Source organism: Oreochromis aureus, linkage group 11 (assembly GCF_013358895.1).
Source record: "Oreochromis aureus strain Israel breed Guangdong linkage group 11, ZZ_aureus, whole genome shotgun sequence".
Classification (NCBI taxonomy): Eukaryota; Metazoa; Chordata; class Actinopteri; order Cichliformes; family Cichlidae; genus Oreochromis; species Oreochromis aureus.
This window is the reverse complement of record NC_052952.1, coordinates 25,638,647-25,656,075: the sequence shown is the minus strand read 5'-3', so window position 1 is coordinate 25,656,075 and position 17,429 is coordinate 25,638,647. Positions and strand designations below refer to the sequence as shown.

General features: G+C 39.6%; 3 protein-coding genes across 6 annotated transcripts in view; all 3 read left to right on the top strand.

The window, feature by feature from the left end:
* The first annotated feature begins 21 nt into the window (after positions 1-21).
* On the top strand, positions 22-3,311 carry LOC116313805. Of its 3 annotated transcripts, XM_039620012.1 has the most exons (8): positions 22-115; positions 1,127-1,206; positions 1,364-1,663; positions 1,775-2,041; positions 2,119-2,319; positions 2,402-2,512; positions 2,635-2,675; positions 2,784-3,311. In XM_039620012.1, the coding sequence occupies exons 2-8, from the start codon at positions 1,140-1,142 to the stop codon at positions 2,892-2,894; spliced, it is 1,098 nt and encodes a 365-aa protein (XP_039475946.1). In that variant the 5' UTR covers positions 22-115; positions 1,127-1,139; the 3' UTR covers positions 2,895-3,311. The 3 variants fall into 3 exon arrangements, 2 of the variants coding, with proteins under 2 accessions (XP_039475946.1, XP_039475945.1); XM_039620011.1 differs by having other exon boundaries at positions 106-1,206; XR_005614911.1 differs by lacking the exon at positions 1,364-1,663 and having other exon boundaries at positions 106-1,206.
* A 2,877-nt stretch (positions 3,312-6,188) lies between these two features.
* med18 (mediator of RNA polymerase II transcription, subunit 18 homolog (yeast)) lies at positions 6,189-8,695 on the top strand. 2 transcript variants are annotated; one of them, XM_031731610.2, is made up of 3 exons: positions 6,189-6,341; positions 6,773-6,875; positions 7,712-8,695. In XM_031731610.2, exons 2-3 carry the CDS (start codon positions 6,803-6,805, stop codon positions 8,266-8,268), a joined length of 630 nt encoding a protein of 209 aa, XP_031587470.1. In that variant the 5' UTR covers positions 6,189-6,341; positions 6,773-6,802; the 3' UTR covers positions 8,269-8,695. The 2 variants fall into 2 exon arrangements, with proteins under 2 accessions (XP_031587470.1, XP_031587471.1); XM_031731611.2 differs by lacking the exon at positions 6,189-6,341 and adding an exon at positions 6,370-6,606.
* A 5,455-nt stretch (positions 8,696-14,150) lies between these two features.
* LOC116313747 (forkhead box protein O1-B-like) overlaps positions 14,151-17,429 on the top strand; it is a 28,818-nt gene continuing 25,539 nt past the window's right edge. The window contains exon 1 of the mRNA XM_031731526.2: positions 14,151-15,592. Within this exon, the coding sequence (XP_031587386.1) occupies positions 15,104-15,592 (489 nt within the window). The 5' untranslated portion in view covers positions 14,151-15,103. The remainder of the gene's footprint in view (positions 15,593-17,429) is intronic.

The following is a 17,429-nucleotide window of genomic DNA, read 5'->3' as shown; positions in this document are numbered from 1 at the left end:
AGTGGTGTCTCCGGTAGGCGGGGAATCTGACACTCAATAAAACGATGACTTGATGTCCCGACGGAACTGTCGGCGTTTTGAGCGCAGCAACGTCAACAGCAACATCGTTAACGCGGTAAATGAGAATTGGGATGATGAAGATGCTAATATGGGAAATTTAGAGTATGAAATTAAAAAGTAGATTATGAAGAAATGTGCGGTTAAGACAAATATTTATAAATTCTATCAAAAATGACTTTGTTTGTTAACCGAAAGAATTTCTGCTTATGTAAAGTGAACATCACACGCAAAAATGTAGGTTTTCCTTTTGGTATTCTGTTTGCCTGTCAAACACTTGTTTCTTCGTATAGTTACTAAATACTTTGATTTTATTTTAAGAATTATGAACAAAGTCTGTTTAATTGACTTTGTGATTTAAAAACCCAACAAGCAAGGAAATCCTTGACAACGCCTCTGACTTTATATTGTTAAATACAATCTGTGCAGATTATATTCATGTTTTTTTTTATTACTCCAGAGTACTGTCATACTTAATTGCCCAACCCTGACTGTGCTCTATGACAAATTAAGAAACTTTAAAGTACTCAGACCAGCACTTTTGGAGCGTTTATGATATTCATTAGAATTTAAACTCACATAATAAAAGTGTAATTGTGTCAGTTGTTGCCCTTGGCAGTCAATAAGTTGGTTACAAGTGCTTTGTTTGCACATGAAGTCCAAACTCCAGTGAGTTTAACCGTACGATAAACTTTACAAACAGCTCAATCACAGTTTTGGTTCAACCCCCACAAACATTATCTCAGCATAAAATGTGAGCACATATTTGGCATCTATATATTAAAAAAGAAACTGGTTTGCGATGCACATTTTGTGTCTTAACACCCATACTAAATGTAAGAAGTAAATGATATGCCAGACCACATCAGAAAAACAGTGTGGGTGACAACCTTGCTAAATTTCCTCTGTACTGGCTGTTGGACCACTTCCGATGTCTCAGGCTCATTTAAGCTGTTAAACTCAATCTAAAACCTTTTGCTGAGAGGATGAGTTTGTGATCTGTGTTTTTTATGAGCAGTAATGGTACAGCCAGGATGCTTCATGTTGGGTTTTATTTCTGCGGGGACAGGAATTTCTCCAATATGAAACAGAAAGGCTTCATTTTCACTTTTTTACTTGTTTGGAACTTCTCTACTTTCTCAGGAAACAGTGAGTAGCTAATCAAATCATTACTTAACCAAATTCATTATTCAAATTTCTTAATTAAATACAATGTATTTAAAATACAATTCATGAGCTGACTTTTGAATGTTTTATATTGTGACTGTGACTGTTAATACAAATCAGCAATGTGATATTTTGCCAGTCGCAGCACAACTTAATTTTTCGCTGGGATGTCAAGCAGTGATACCGTGTCACCATTACAGCCATCATTTAGACTCTTTCAAATGGCTTTACAAGAAGGACCAAAGTAGTAAGCAGGTTCAGTTGTTCTTACAAGATAAGAGTGGAGTGCAATATCATCAAATGTCCAATCCCAAATTGAAAATTGGATCCAGTCGTTCCTTGGTCATCAGTTCTTTTACTGAGGATGATGAAGGTGTGTACTGGTGTGAAACTTGCCAAGAAACATGCCAAAAGTCCACTGACATCATAGTGAAGAAAGGTTTGTCCTGCTGTCATATTTTTTTCTGCTAAGGCAGAATCTACCTGTGCTTATGTGATTTTTAAATTTCCCAAAGATTATTCTCACAATCCTTTACCTCTCTTTTTTCAGAGACGTGGAAAGAAGTCAATATGACAGTTTACATTGTTGCTGGCAACAGTTTTCAGCACACATGTTCAAGTAAACTTGATAAAATGAAATGGAGTTTTGAAGCAACGACTGCTCTCGGGAAATCAGAACTAAGAGCAACAACAGACAATTTGACTATATATATTGGAAATGTCAGAAGAGAAGATGCTAGGAAATATACCTGCTGGATGAGTAACTGTGTCGGACACAGTATTAAGCTAGTCACTATCAATTTGTGTGTAGTCACAGGTGAGAAACTAACACACAAACATCATTGTTTCATAGTAGAAGATAACCTGATGTAACCTTTTGATCTTTACTTACAGTATATGACAGTAAGGATTCATCTGCATCTTGTGCTGGGACGTGCGGCATGAAATCCAATAATCCAAACAGAACTTCAACTACATCTGTGCATGTACATTCAGACGGGTCCCTAAAGTGCAATATAGATTCAGTGTTTGATGGATACACTACAGTTACTATGAGTCCCACATTTAGCACAAACGCATTTAGCACAACAACAGGTGGGTGTTTAGCCATATGCTGTTTGTGAACCTTTTACACCTGAATCAAAGAAATAATAATATTTATTTTTTGGTTTCACAGGTTTTCAAAAAGAGCCTCAAGACTGGATCCCACTTATTTGTGGTATATCAGTATCATGTGTCATTTTAATGGCACTTTTCATTTTTTGCTTCAAATCAAGATTACATTCAGGTAGTCTATGCAGCTGCGCCTTACTTCCACTTCCTGTGTATTTTATTGTTTTGTTTTAATGGTTTGCTTGAAAAATTTCCCCCCATGATTCTGAATATGCTTCTGCTTCTGTCTCACCAAAGCATTTCCTGTTCAAATTTGTTGCTGTGGCTTGAATAGCAGGGTAAGTATCTGTGCTGACATTGAGGTGTAACCTAAAACTCTCATGCAGAAATGAAGTGTGTGCGTGTTGCTTTGTCTGGGTAATGAAATTTATTGCTTTGTACTGCAGGTGGAAGAGGAGTCTTCAGTGGTTTATTCATCAATTATCATCAGGACACCCGGCAAAAGAATTAATCACATGACCTCTAGTGATTGTGTTTATTGTGAAATAAAAGTATAGAGAAAAAAAAGTCCAGGATAAGTGAGGTCACTTTTATTTATATAGAACATTTTAAAACAATATGGATTGGTCCAAAGTGCTTTTCAGTTGACTGTTAAAATAGGTAAGGTCATTAAAGGGCACTGTTTAGAATTATACTTTCCATCCTTGCTGTCATTTGATTTAGTAACTAATTCCTCAAATTACTTAAATTGTAACTTCACCCACATGTTGCTCAAGGGAAAATCTGAAACCATGAGTCTCTTTTTCCAACAAAGGAATGATTTCTAATCGAATCTTTAACTGAATTTTTACCTAATTCTCTGAAGGCAGGGCAGATGTATATATCTATGTATATATCTATTTACTTAGCACTTTTAACTTTTATTTTTATGGTTATTTAAGCGTTGTTTGACAGTATGTTTTGCACTAAGTACCGCAGCAATTTCCTAATGTTGTAAACCTGCTCAACATTTGGCAATAAAACCCTTTCTGATTCTGATTCTGGGTGTTTTAAAGTACATGGATCGATAATTTTAATGAGAGGCTTTGAGTGTGATACAGATGTTATGTAACAACATTTTTTTGTTGTTGTTGCTCAGTACAGAGGTGAGGTCCATTTATGAACTGCATGAAAGCACAGTTTCTGGTTACCTTGCAGATCAAGTTAAGATAAAACAAATGTAGGTAAAGAAGTAAAGTTGACCTCAAAATGTTACAGCAATTAAATGCTGCTTTCACAAAGAGGAACGTTATCAGGTACATTAAGTTACTCGAGCTCAGCAATTAAAACAAATTTACAAATTTACAAACAATTTATATTTTTTTTGTTAAAAGAAAAAATACTTTTTACACTAAATTTATTTTACAGCTGTATTTTGCTTTGCAGTTTTAGGTTTTATATAATCACCATATAAAATATGACCGCAGTAAAACAGCATCTAAGCAAAAGGTTGCATGAAGAAGGCTGTTAAAAGTGTTAAAACCGCAGCAGTACTGCGTCTGCAGTGTTAATCAATAATGAGCATCAGTGATAGTAAAACAATAACACCCTGCAGATAAAAGGTTATAGTATGATTATTACTGTGAGCAATATGTGTGTTCATACTGTGAGGACATTTTGGTGAGGATAGTCACTGAAAATAATATCTTGGATCCTTTTATTTGTTAAAGTGTTTTATTCAAAGTAAAGTATACAAAAAAAGTGAAAACAGAAAAATATTCTTAAAAAATAAAGCAAAACTCACTAAATGCGTTGTTTGAAAAGGCAACAGACAATAAAAAAATATAAAGGAAATGTTTTAAGTTTTGGTGTTTAGTCAAAGATGGAAACACAAAGAGGAGGCTCTGGTGAAAATGACTGTGAGTCAAATGTGTTGTACTGTACTGTTTTACTTAAATTTGACCTATGTCACTAATACCACCCACATCATAAAAACAAAAACACCAACACAGAAACTAATAAAATGCAAACTTAACATTTAACAATTAAAAACCAAACTGAAATCAGAAAATCCACCCTGAAAACTAAAATAACATCAAAATCAAGGGTGGAATATCCTAAATTAAAATAACAGTGGCAGTATTAATAGCAGTCATCTCCGAATAGCCTAAATTGAAAACAATTTGAGTACCACAACACCAACCCACAGAGACAGACAGGACATGACACGCAGGACAAACCACTACATCACGATCTGTCATTGGTGGCAGTGTGCACAGCTCTAAGGAAAACAAACCCAAATAAGGCAGCTGACCCAAATAATATCCCCAGGCATGCACTCAGGGTCTGCTCATCAGAGCTGGATGGTGCATTCATAGACATATACAATCTGCCTATGCTTTGAGTCCATTACCAGTGTGCCCCTCTCCAAGAAACATACTGCCACATGCTTAAACGACTATCATCCTTTTGGACTTACATCAATTGTGATGAAGTGTTTTGAAAGGATCAAAAAGACCATCCTGGCTACCTTGGACTCTTTACTTTATGCACACATACAGAATCAGTCCACTAGAAGGTAGTAACACATCTGTGAAAATGCTGTTTGTTGACTGAAGCTGCATTTAATGCTGTCAGACTCACACCCTTTCTCTGTAACTGAGCTCTGAACTTCCTGTAAGATAGACCCCACTCAGTCAGAGTTGGAAACCAGACATGAAACATCAGAACTGTGAGCGTTGGTATTACTCAGGGGCATGTGCTGAGTCCACTGCCACATGCTCTCTTCACATATGAGTGTGAGCATCCCCCTAATCAATACCAGAATTATAAAATTTGCATATGAAACTAAAGTAATTGGGCTGATTACTGGCAGGGATGGCATTAGAGAAGAGAAGTGAAATGACAAGTGGCCTGGTGTCAGGAAAATAATCTTGCCCTAAATGTAGATAAGAGCAAGGTGATCTGAGGAAAAGACACTCCAAGACAGAGGTAGAGGACACACATGAGGATGGATTTCACCTGGTCTCACAACACCCAGCAGGTAGTGAAGAGCACATTGACTGTACTTTCTAAGATGACTGACAGGGCTCAGCTGCACTACTCAAGACAGGAAGACTTCAGTGTGCGAGAAAAACTGCACAATAAATCACAGGATCATCTTTTCATTAGTATAAGACATTTACACCACCAGGGCTGTCAGCATTGCCCACATCAACATTAAATACAACACACACTCACAACACCACCAGTTAACAGGTATGTGGTAGATGCTAAAGGTAGATGCAACAGGAGTCTGAAATCAAAGACTGTAAGTCTCAAATCAGACTCATGAATAAGACAGTCAGTGTTGCCTCTCTTCTACCCCATCAATATTATTGACTATTAGTGTAATTATTATTACCTGCTATGGCATAAATTTGTAAAGACCGGCTTGCAAATATGGACAAAGCAGGTACAACTCGGGTTTTCAAACTCAGGTCTGTTTTTAAAACTAATTTTAGTGTTTGCATTTTCAATACTTGCAATCTTTGTAAATTTTCTGGATTCTTTATTTTTATTTTATTTGAATAATTATGTTTGTTTTGTGTCAAGAGATTGGCAAAATTAAGTGTAAACTACTGCTTTTATTTCCACTGTATGTATGCCAATAAAACCTCTAAACTTAATGCTCAGTAATATATACTTTTCACAGTACTGTGAAAACAGTAATAGTTTCCACAGTACTGATAATCCATTCGTATAGCCTGTGTTAATAAAACCAGAGTACCTATAGTCTAAAAAGCCTGTCTGTCCATGACGTCCATGTCCATTTCTTTCTATTTTATGCACAGATGACCTGCTGTCGATATTTTTAGCACTACCAGTAGGTGGCTGTAATGAGCCTCAAAGTTGGATGTCTACCGATTTGACACACCAAAGGAAGACGCTTCTCATTCATTGTTGTTGCTAACTGTGTTCACTTTTTCTTTCATAACTAAAAAGACGTTTATTTCTTTCCGCGTTCGCTTCTTTGTTTTTGAAAGGTAATATATTTTTAATGTTTCTGTAATAACATTGAAACGCTTAGCCTGGTAGCTTAAGTAACGTTGCGGTTAGCTACTAGCAAACCGAGTAGCTGTGTAGTAGTAGCCGTGTAGTAGTAGTAGCCGTGTGTTTAGAACCCTGTTTAGGCCTTTGGTCAATAGTATTAAAACGTTATCGAGAACGAACACTTAAAACATTTACCCGGTTTTCCTCGGCTACTGCTCTTCGTGGTTTCGTAGACAATAGTGCAAACTGTTGTTTCGAGTGAGTTGCACTTAGATTAGTGTTACCACCGGCTATTAGCGAGCTAAAAGTTACAAACTCTGTTACCTATGGCGACAGGTGGAAATTTTTTGTTAATGATGGCATTGCTCCATCAGATGTTCCGACATGTATATATATGTATCTGCATATAATTTTCTTTCTTTAGGCCCAAAAACCTCAAAGTACCCGAGGAAAGATGGAGGCGCCACCTGTTACTGTAATGCCTGTCACTGGGGGCACAATTAACATGATGGAGTATCTGTTACAAGGTAAGATATCATGCATCCGCTGAAGCAAGTAAGCAGGTAAATAACTAATAACTTTTTGTCATACTTTGAAACCAGATGTTTGAACACAAATATCTGTTAAAGATAATAAAGATAAAAGGATATGATTTCCATATCCAGATCTGCAGATCCAATCTGTAAAGTGTCATATTTAAACCCACACCAATTTTTAATGGTATACAATTGAATTTCACAATAATGCAAAATGGAAAATTATTTCTTAGTTATAAAAATGAAAAAAATCTTTTTGGGGGGGTTTAAATTTCATGCTGCATTGAGCAAATGTGAAGTTGTACCACAAAAACGAAAAATAGTAATGCATAGTTTAACCCAAATAGACCAAAATTCTAAATTCTGGAGGTTTCAGATGGTATTCTAATTACAACAGTAAAAAATATTTTGATTTGTTGAGATAAGTTTAATAAATCAAAATGAGTATTTCATGACCTACTGAACTGTCTTACAATTTACACTAGGTTTAAAATATTACTGCATGTGCCCTGAAAGTGGGTGGATGTGTTGGTTCTTTTTTTTCTTTAAAGGAAAATCCTTGAGGTATTTGATATATGAAGCAAAAATGTCAAAGCAATCATTATATATGTACAAACTATGGACGATCTAAGATAGTTAAGCCCATAATGTCTCTAAAAATATTATGATTTGAGTTTGTAATGTTTAAAATGGGAGCTCTTAGCTGTTGATTTTCTCTGAGAAATGTTAATGGAGACTGTATTTATAAATATAATATGTATAGAGTCCTAGCCATCAGATCAAATGTAATTTTTTGTATTTGTTCCTTGTGCACTTTATTGAATCAGGGAGTGTGTTAGACCAGGCCCTGGAAAGCCTCTTGCATCGCCTTCGAGGTCTGTGCGACAACATGGAACCTGAGACTTTTACCGATCATGAGTTGGTTTACCTTCTCAAAGGCCAGCAAGGAAACCCCTTCATTTTGCGTGCCCGCCGTTCCCTCTCCCACCCAACTGCTCCATGGCACCTACGCTACCTTGGTCAATCTGAAGTGGGAGACAAGAGTCGCCACGCTTTGGTACGCAACTGCGTTGATGTTGCTGCCTCTCACAGCCTTCCGGAGTTCCTCAATGAGATGGGCTTCCGCATGGACCATGAGTTTGTCAGCAATGGACACATATTTCGTAAAGGTGCAATGAAAATTGTGGTCAGCAAGCTGTCACGCATACTTGTACCAGGGAATACAGAAAACACTGAGCATCTATCACTTTCATACCTGGTGGAGCTGAGTGTGTTGGCTCCTGCAGGACAAGACACTGTGTCAGAGGACATGCGCAGCTTTGCTGAACAACTCAAACCCCTGGTTCACTTGGAAAAGATTGACCCTAGCAAACAGAGACATTAGCCAGTTTTCCACAAAAAGGAACTCTCTCCGGGTGACTGGGAACCTTGGGAGGGACTCCATGAGTTTCCACCAGAGGAACTAGGTCTAAGTCAACTTCTGAGGGAATTATTTCACTCTCAAAAAAGTTCCTTCTCAGGGCAGTATGTTTTGAAAATTCAGTAACATTGGTGTTGGGGCTTGCAGCATTGAACACAACTGATTGGGCAAGCAGCCTCCTGCCACTATTTTATTTAACTGCCTGATCAGCTATAGCTGATGTTATAGAGAGGGAGGTTGTTGTCAAGTGGGATAGTTTATGAATAAAAGAGGTTGGGGGGACTAAACAAAGTGGTGAGTTAGAGGAATAAAATATTTTCTTTTTGTATTGTTTCACAATGCTTATGTTCTAAAGCAAAATTAAACATGGTCACACTTTTATGAAGAAAAAGCCATGTGGGTAGTTGTGGAATTTCCAGATTTTGTGTAAATGGAAGCAAAGATTCATCCTGTCCTCTGTGGCTACTTTATTGTGTGCTTCAAAGAGACATTGACCTGCAGGTATGACACAAAGAGCAGGGAAAAGAGACATAGATGCCTAATATGTAACCTCCTCATTATCAACTATAAAGCCCCACTTTTAAAAACACCTGTCACTTCTTCAGAGAACTAATGTGCATAATTTTTGCAGGTTTTAAGACAGCCAGCTGTCAGCTGCTTAGGTGAAAAAAGCAGCTCAACTGTCAGAGTTCTGTGAACAAAATATTTTTTTGTTATTCCTTTAGCTTTTAAACATTGTATTTTTTTTGTTTGTTTGCTTTTTTTAATAAAATGAAATGGAGACTATATATAGCCTTGATTTAACAGTTAACTGTTTGGTCAACTTTTAATGAGATGGAGAACATTTCAGCTAATACTGTTAAACATCATTCTACTAATTTCTACCAAATCAAGGTTCTATAAATTAGGATGTAGGCAGTCTTATACCTGTGCTACGAAAAATGATTTTAGTGGTTTATTTTTTTAACGGTATTTTTTACAAATAAGATAAGATAAGATAACCTTTATTAGTCCCACACGTGGGAAATTTGTTTTGTCACAGCAGGAAGTGGACAGTGCAAAAGTTGTGAAGGAAAAATTAGAATAAATGAGATAAGAATAAATACAGTACACATGATAACAAACTAGATAATATTTTTCATGTATCAACTTTTCACAATGGAAATTGAGATGTATGATTTTGAGTATTTTTCAGTGTAGTGGAATCCTTATGTGTAAAGTTTCTTTTCAACACTCAGCTTTGATTTTCATGGATATGTTCACTTCATCCCACTAGGGGTCTCTGTTTCTCTTCTTGTAAATATCCTGATTGAAGCAAATTGGATGCTACCTCACATCATCTACATGAGCTGTGGTTGCCATGGAAATAATTAGCTGTGAGATCTGCACATCTTTCCCCCCACTCTAATTAGCTTTCTCAATTGCTTAATGATACATAGACCTGTGAAAGCCTTCCTTTCTTCCCCTCAACAAAAGCATTGATTTTCCCTCTCTTTCCCCTCTCATTTCTACTGTTAACCCATTAGTGCCTCTTTCATGGGAACATGAGCTGGGACTATTACACATGAAAGCACTACATCTGCTTCAGGTTCTCCACTGTTAATATCGAAATCCAGAAAGGCCCATGCAGTAGTGTGTCAACATTATGGCCCGATCTAACTGCGGAGACCAAAGTAACTAATGCACATCCTGTCAGTTATGATAATAATGTTGGTAATAAGGCATGAGTGCTTCTAATAATACCCCTACAGGAAGATGCATTTGCAGAGATTGAGATGTAAAGTGACCGCGTGCATGTCTGAGGGGGAGAGCTCCAGGGCAGATGGCTGTCTCTACATGTTGACCTACCTGCGTATCATGGCTGATGAGGACAAACTCACTGAAGTGGAAAGGTGAGATGGCAGTTCTTCCACATAGATTTGTTGCAAGTTGAAAAACAAAACAAAACGAACTTTGAATATTTAGTAATATGTTAAAAATTTGTAGTTTTCTAATCTTGTTTTGAAGTTAAAGTTAAATTGAACTGCTACTTGGTACACAGGAGTTGCCTGTCAGTGAGACTGGATTATCTGATGGAGACAGTTTTATGTTCCAACAACCAGAAGCAGACTGCCGGCCCTTAGGACTAAAGCATGATGTTTCAGCTCTGAGTGAATTATGTATTAAAGAGGCAGATGCCTCCTTGCCCAAGGCTTTATATGTCCAGCATGGATACACTACAGTCTACTGGCTTTCTTCCACTTAAACTTGTGTTTAGCACAGTGCTCTTTGGTGATGAGCTAGACTCCCACTGCACCTCCACTCAGCACTGCATTGCCTGGAGAACAGAGGCATAGTTAGGCTAATCAGTGTCTTGGCATCAAGCCTACTTGGCTATTCTGGATGTAGCCAGCCACTGACTTGCACAAGTAAGAGATTTAACTCATTGCTGGAAGCAATATGATCTGTTCTGTGGTTTATTTCAAGAAACTGAGACCAGAGCGACACCCTTTCAGAACATAATCTGGTTAAGGTTGCAGTACTCGAATGATTATTAATCTTATTCACTTTCATTGTTGGGTTGTTAATACTATTTCATAATGCCCGAAGCCTGAAATACTTTCATCATCGATTAATTTTTCAATTTGACGACGCAGAGAAGGGTATATTCTTTTTCATCGCTTACTCCCAGCTCCAGGAATATCAGTTTTCTTTTAATGGATCATCCTGTCTGTAAAATGTCAGAAAAGAATAACAAAAAGAAAACAAAGTACAAGTCTCATTGAAGTTCTCCAAAGAACATTGTTTTGCCATTATTGCTTATTTGTTTCTAACCAACAGACCAAAGTTTGACAGTATTTAATTTTCAAAGTGATAATTGATCCCCTCCATTAAAATGACTGACTCTACTGTGGACACTAACTGAAAAAGGTAATTTATTCTTCTAGTTGTACATGTGCATTTTGTCTGAAACCTGTATTTTCAGTTTATTAATTTAGTGCAAGCATAGCCTTTAATAATCTTTGGCATCAGTTTATTATAACACAATTACACTCTCTTCAGCTTTGAGCATGAGAGCGGTGCATGCTGATTTCCCTCTCTGGACCGTTTGGTCGTTCTCTGTTTTTAACGGTTAAATATAATTAATTGGCTAAGGCTAAGATTGTGTTAGTTAATCATATTCTGTTAGCCCTCTGAAACAGGGATGGAAGCCATTACCTGCACATGCCTTTACTTTCCTCTTTACAACACAGTCTTAATTAAAACTCTTGGCACCAATTGTCTTCGCTGCCTCTGTTCATAGTTGGCAGTGAAGACGCCAAGATGCCACAGAAATCTGGCACTGGCTCGGGGCAGGAAGTCTTCAAGTCAGCCTACTTTGGGTCAAAGCCAAGAAGGGGTGAAATCCAGCGTCGCCTACTCAGAAATGTTCCCAATACTTGGATATGAGCCCTCTCCTTCCTGTGTCATTGGGAACCCATATGCTTGTTAGAGAGTGTGGGTTATTTGCTGAGAGGGGAGGGAGAACCAAAGGAGGTGCTTTCCCAGACAGACATAGATCTCCCTAGGGTGTTCTTGTGGCTTCTCTGGATTCCTCTACTTCTAACCGTGCTGGGCAGAATGGGGTGCAGGGATAAATTGCACAACACCACGAGGTTGTGAGTGATGGCTAAAATGCCAGGGCCAAAGAAATACGGAAAGGTATTAAAGAAATAGTTGGGGAGTTGGGGGCGGAGAAAGTGTCCCTTTCCTTATTGAAAGAAATTCCAGAGCAGTTTCTAACCATGCAAAATAACAGGCACAAAGCTCTGACTTGTTGTTCATGTGGTGCTCTGCCTTGCTTGTGGCTGACTGAGGTGATTATTGCTGTGCAGAACATGCTGTTCTAGGATCAGCCATCCAGTGCTTTAAGCCAGCCTTGCTGCCTCTGGTATGTCTGGTATGGGGACAACTTAGCCGTCAGCCTGGAAGGGACTGAAGTTGTAGTTTTTAAACTTGTGCTGCCAGAGCCTTTGTCTTTGACTCTTAGTTCTTCCCTTTTCCCTTTTTCTCTTGAGACTCACTCCTGCTGTGGGTTGCTGGATCTGATCATTTGCCTTTTTTTGATAGTCACAATCACTTTTCTTTCGCTTCATTTGTAATCAAGACACATTGTGTATTCTCGAGTGTCACCAAAATTGTGGCATTCATAAGTGTTCCAGGGGAAGCATCTCAAGTAGAACCTTGTCTCGGAGACTAGAGGCTACGAGAGGCTTGACTCGCTCCAACTCTGGTTTGATTGAAATTCTTGGCATGCAATAATCAAAATACAATAAACCATCACCCATTAATTATATTTGTAGTCAGAATAGGGTTTGTAGGCTTATTACACACAAACTATTAGCAACATGGCATTTTAACCATGTGATTGTACTGATGCTGAACGTTGTCATTCCGTGACACACTATATGACACATCCTCCCACATTTAAAAGCGTGCTATTTTTGACGCATATTTCTCAACATCACTCATGTCTGAGTGCACAGTGTGGCCTTGTTGTGCAACTTTTAAGTACTGCTTCTGTCCATGCACAGTTGAACGCAGGAAAAAGGTGGAGTCCTCAGACAGTTTGAGACACCTTTCTGTACAGGGGCTGTTTTGATGATGGATGTGTCATTGAAAATGAGCGTGTTTATTTTAACTAAAGTGTAGTGACTAGAATACACACGTCGAAATTTGGGTCCAAGGGTCTGTAGATGATGTATAATTGTAGTGAAATGCATTTTTCCTCTTTTGAATATTTTGATGGCAATGGATTGACAGCAAAAAGCCCCCACAGGTTATAGCTGTTAAAATGCTTGCTTGGAGTGGCTGCCTCACTTCTAAATAATATTAGTTTTTATTTATTTATTTTTTTATTCTTTACAGGAAGTGAGAATCTGCAGAAGCAGGACTGTTTTAAAGTATGAATAAGTGAATAAGTAATACTCTCCCTACAGCAACCATCAACACAGCATGCGTGAGTGCGCCTAAAGCTCTCAGGCAGTGTTTCTGTAAACATGTAAGTTCCACAACTCTTTCTTAGATTGATACAGGTAAAAGGGTCAGGTAGCCTAGTGTTTATAAGGAGAGATGGCCAATCGGATTCAAGCACCTGTGACTCTGTCCCCGCCCAGCCGTCAGCTCTTAGAAGAAGGTGGTAGGATAAAGGATCGGAGACCCCCACCACCTCGACCCCTCGGTCAGTGCAGCTGAAGAATTGCGCACACGGGTCTGACCGGAGCTCAATGCGCCGGGCAGAGTGTCTTTGAGGCAAATGCGTTTTGAAATGATAATATGTAAGTCTTTTGTTTACCCTCATTTCTGTGAAGTATGGAGGAGATATATATATATATATATATATATATATATATATATATATATATATATATTTCATTCTGGCATCTGAAGCACCATTCACCCCTCCCCGACTCCCCGGATTAAAATCTAGGGTTAACTAATCTCGGTTAATCTGAACTAAATCTGTCTAATCGGCATAGAAAATTACACTCACTGAGGTATTGCCCGCAAATAATCAGCGGAGCCGGGCGCCGTAAGTTCTCCCTGAAGGGCATTTGGACGTTGCACACCGTGCACGCGACAATTTGTTACGCTCAGACTTTTTTTTTTTTTAACAGAAAAACCCATGTCGCAATTGTGCAGGAATTTTTTCCTTTCTCTGCGTTACACATTGTCTTGTTTTATTAGGGGTGGACACGGAGGCTGGCACACAGAGCGCCATGTGACGCTCCGCCACAAAGATCATTATGCGGAGTTTTGATTAAGAATTTGGGGGTTTTGGCCCCTTCGTTAGTAGCCTAACTGAGGCGCAGGAGAGAGGAGGGAGAGCAGCAGAGAAAAGAGGGAGAGAGAGAGTTCGGGATTTCGCTGTAATCATGTTTGGAGAGTATTGATTTCGTGAGCGCACTCCAATTGGCAGCATCTCTACTATACAGCGCCGGCGCGTCATCCTCGGTTCACATCGACGGAACGAGTTGTAAGCAAATGAGAACATGTGTGGGATCTGAGTGAGTGAGAAAAGGCAAGGGGTGATCGAGGGGAGCAAGAGGAGGTGTGATAAAAGCCAATTTTATCATCCCGACGAGTGGATACGAGATTTGATTGCCGGACTATTTTTCCCTCCTTTATATTTTTCAGACAGGGAATTTATCGATTCGTCACAAGCGCACGCCTCTTCATTATAATTGCAGACAGTTGGGTGCTGTTCAGGCTGAATGGACTTGAATGTGGCGCTGCCAGCTTAATCCGTGCAGACTGGAAGATTTAATAATTCACGGTAATCACGCATTATCGCCTCAGTGGATGCTCTCTACACAGCCCTGGTGATTTTCCCCCTCTTTCCCGTTTCTTCCTGTTGTCTTCTGGCGGATTTATCGACGGCTGCTTTTCTCCTTATCTGAAAGATCATCTGTTGCTGCAACTGGATTGAGAAGCCCCCATGACTGACACGGGTTTGAATGTTTTAAGGTGATGCGGACTGCCAAATAAATAGTTCAGTCACCATTAGAGAATTTACTTCAGGTAAAATGGACAAGAAATTATTATTACTTTTATTACTTCTGCTATCTCTACACGCGAGGCTATGATTTTGCTTTCATTCATCATGATTCTTCTACTCCGCTGAATTGCCCATTATTGATTCAGACTGAGCTTAATAGCCATATTACAAGGCAAATTCCTACGTGAAGCGATATTGAAGACAGCGGGATACGTGAATCGTGGAGGTATTTCCCCACCCTTGCTCTACGTTTGATTTATTCTTTTTTCAACTGAAGGGTAAATGTTGATGATGGAGGACGACGAATTAGACGCTCATCAGGTTGATTCGGATTTCGAGCCTCAAAGCCGACCTCGCTCATGCACCTGGCCGCTGCCTTGTCCACAGGATTTCCCCGGTGGACACGAGGTGAACGTAGGTCTTCCACTGGCCAGCATCAAGGTAGAACCGGAAGACATCCCCGCTTGCAGAGCGGGGCTCGTGGGCGCAACGCCGGGAGAGCTGAAGCATCCAGCCGGCGCCCCTGCACCCACAGGCGCGACGCACCCATGCTTGGCTGGCGCGGCTCTGGATGTCACCGGACCCCTGCGCAAAGCCAAATCCTCGCGGCGAAACGCGTGGGGGAACCAGTCCTACGCGGATCTCATTACCCGCGCTATTGAGAGCACCCCAGAAAAGAGACTCACACTGTCACAGATATACGACTGGATGGTCCGTTATGTGCCCTATTTCAAGGATAAGGGCGACAGTAACAGCTCAGCTGGCTGGAAGGTAAGAAATAAAGCAGCCGGGCCAGCGTGACAAGGTTGTGATAATCACAGTGATAATATCGATTATTATTCCTGTTCACTAAGCTATTATGATTCTTTCACCCCGCGTGACTTACACGTTACCGTGGGATTCCGCGTCTGTTACGCATGAATGGTGCCATGCGTTATCTTGTCTTAGTTCATTACTGCCGTCAGTCATTTTAATATATCACTGAGGCAAATTGTTATAGAGTGGAGTGGAATCACTTGTTACGTCTTTATATAAAAAAAATGAAAAAAAATGAGAGAGAGAGAGGGAGAGGGGAAAGAAAAAAGGGGCTTTTCTCATCCCAGCTGCAGAGAGCCTGGTCATGATGGGCAGCAGTGTTCATAATAGCGCATAAAATCCCTTCAGTGGGAACAGGACCACAGCGGTTCATGATGAGTCTCAGTACATGCTGCTAATAATAGATAAACAGAGAAAATTATCCCATGCATTTTCATGCAGAGAGAAAGTCCGGATCTTTTAGTTATGATTAAAACATATCTAAGAATCAATGGAGTGACACTTGTAGGAGATCACAGGTCAACTGACCACCATGTAAATATTTAGTGGGGCGTCTACAATTGACCACAGTCCACTACCACCGCCTGTCTGGCTGAGAGCCTAGAGTAACCTCCTGGACATCTGCCCATGTTATCAGCCCCTGCTCCCAGCCTCATCTTGTTTCTATTCATTATAGGCAGCTGAGGACAGCGAGAGGGGGCAGAGGGATCAGCAGGGCAGCAGTGCTTGTCCTGATGGTGTAACTTTGCAGAGCTGAGCTTTGAGACTAGATGTTAGTTGATTTTCATGTCAATACAGAAAAGACTGGCTGAGTGTGATGGCTTTTTGTGGATGCAGTGCTAGTCACTAGAATGTTACTCATTCCCGGGTCTGTAGGTTATGTGTATGTTAGCAAGATGATTAGATAAGATAAGAGATCTTTCACATTAACTTCATGTTAAGCAACCACACTTCTCTTCCAACCTAATGCTCGGTGCTAAATTTATCTCGTTAAATACTTTCACATTATTTCTATTCATCCACAAGGTGTGCCATTTACACCATGACATATTATCAAACATCAAAGTAATGGCATGACTTCAACTTGCATTTGTCTTATCTTTCTGAGGAATTAACCTTTTGTGAAAACTTGTTGAGTTGCTGTTGCATAACATAGTCTGTCACCAGAGCTGATTCTCTTTTTTTTTTTTTTTTGGGGTGGGGCCAAAGCTGTAGCACCTTAAGCCTGTCCTGTTAAACTGAACTGACTGTAAAGGTGTGGCCTCAGGTAGACTTCTTCATTAGCTCTCCATTTACACCAGCAACCACAGGGCCTCTTTATCTTTCGCGCCAAAGCCCTACTATGCTATTTATGAAACTGCAAATTAAGGGTGTTGACAGTGGCAGTCTGAGGTCCTGTGCTATTTCAGGCCACAGGCGAGACGTGGGGCCCATTCCAGGTAATGATGGGGGATTAGGTAAGTCGTTTACAGCAGGCAGCCATAATGTCAGTAACAGGCCTGACCTGGTTTTGGTCAGAGACAGAGAGGTAATATAAACATACACTTAGAAGTCACATGTGCAGCTCGTCTAAAGGAACCAAGCAAACAGCTGGTGGAATACTGCCGCCCAGGAGCATACCTGTAGTGTACATGCAACACAACATTCATCTCCAAGTTTGTTGTAGCTGTGGCTCAATATTTAAGAGTTGCATATGAAATCACAGGATGTCCAATCCATAATAAATAAGTCAGTATGAAGCCACATGGACCCCAAATCCATCTGCCTCCTCTCTTACTGTACGTGTACATAA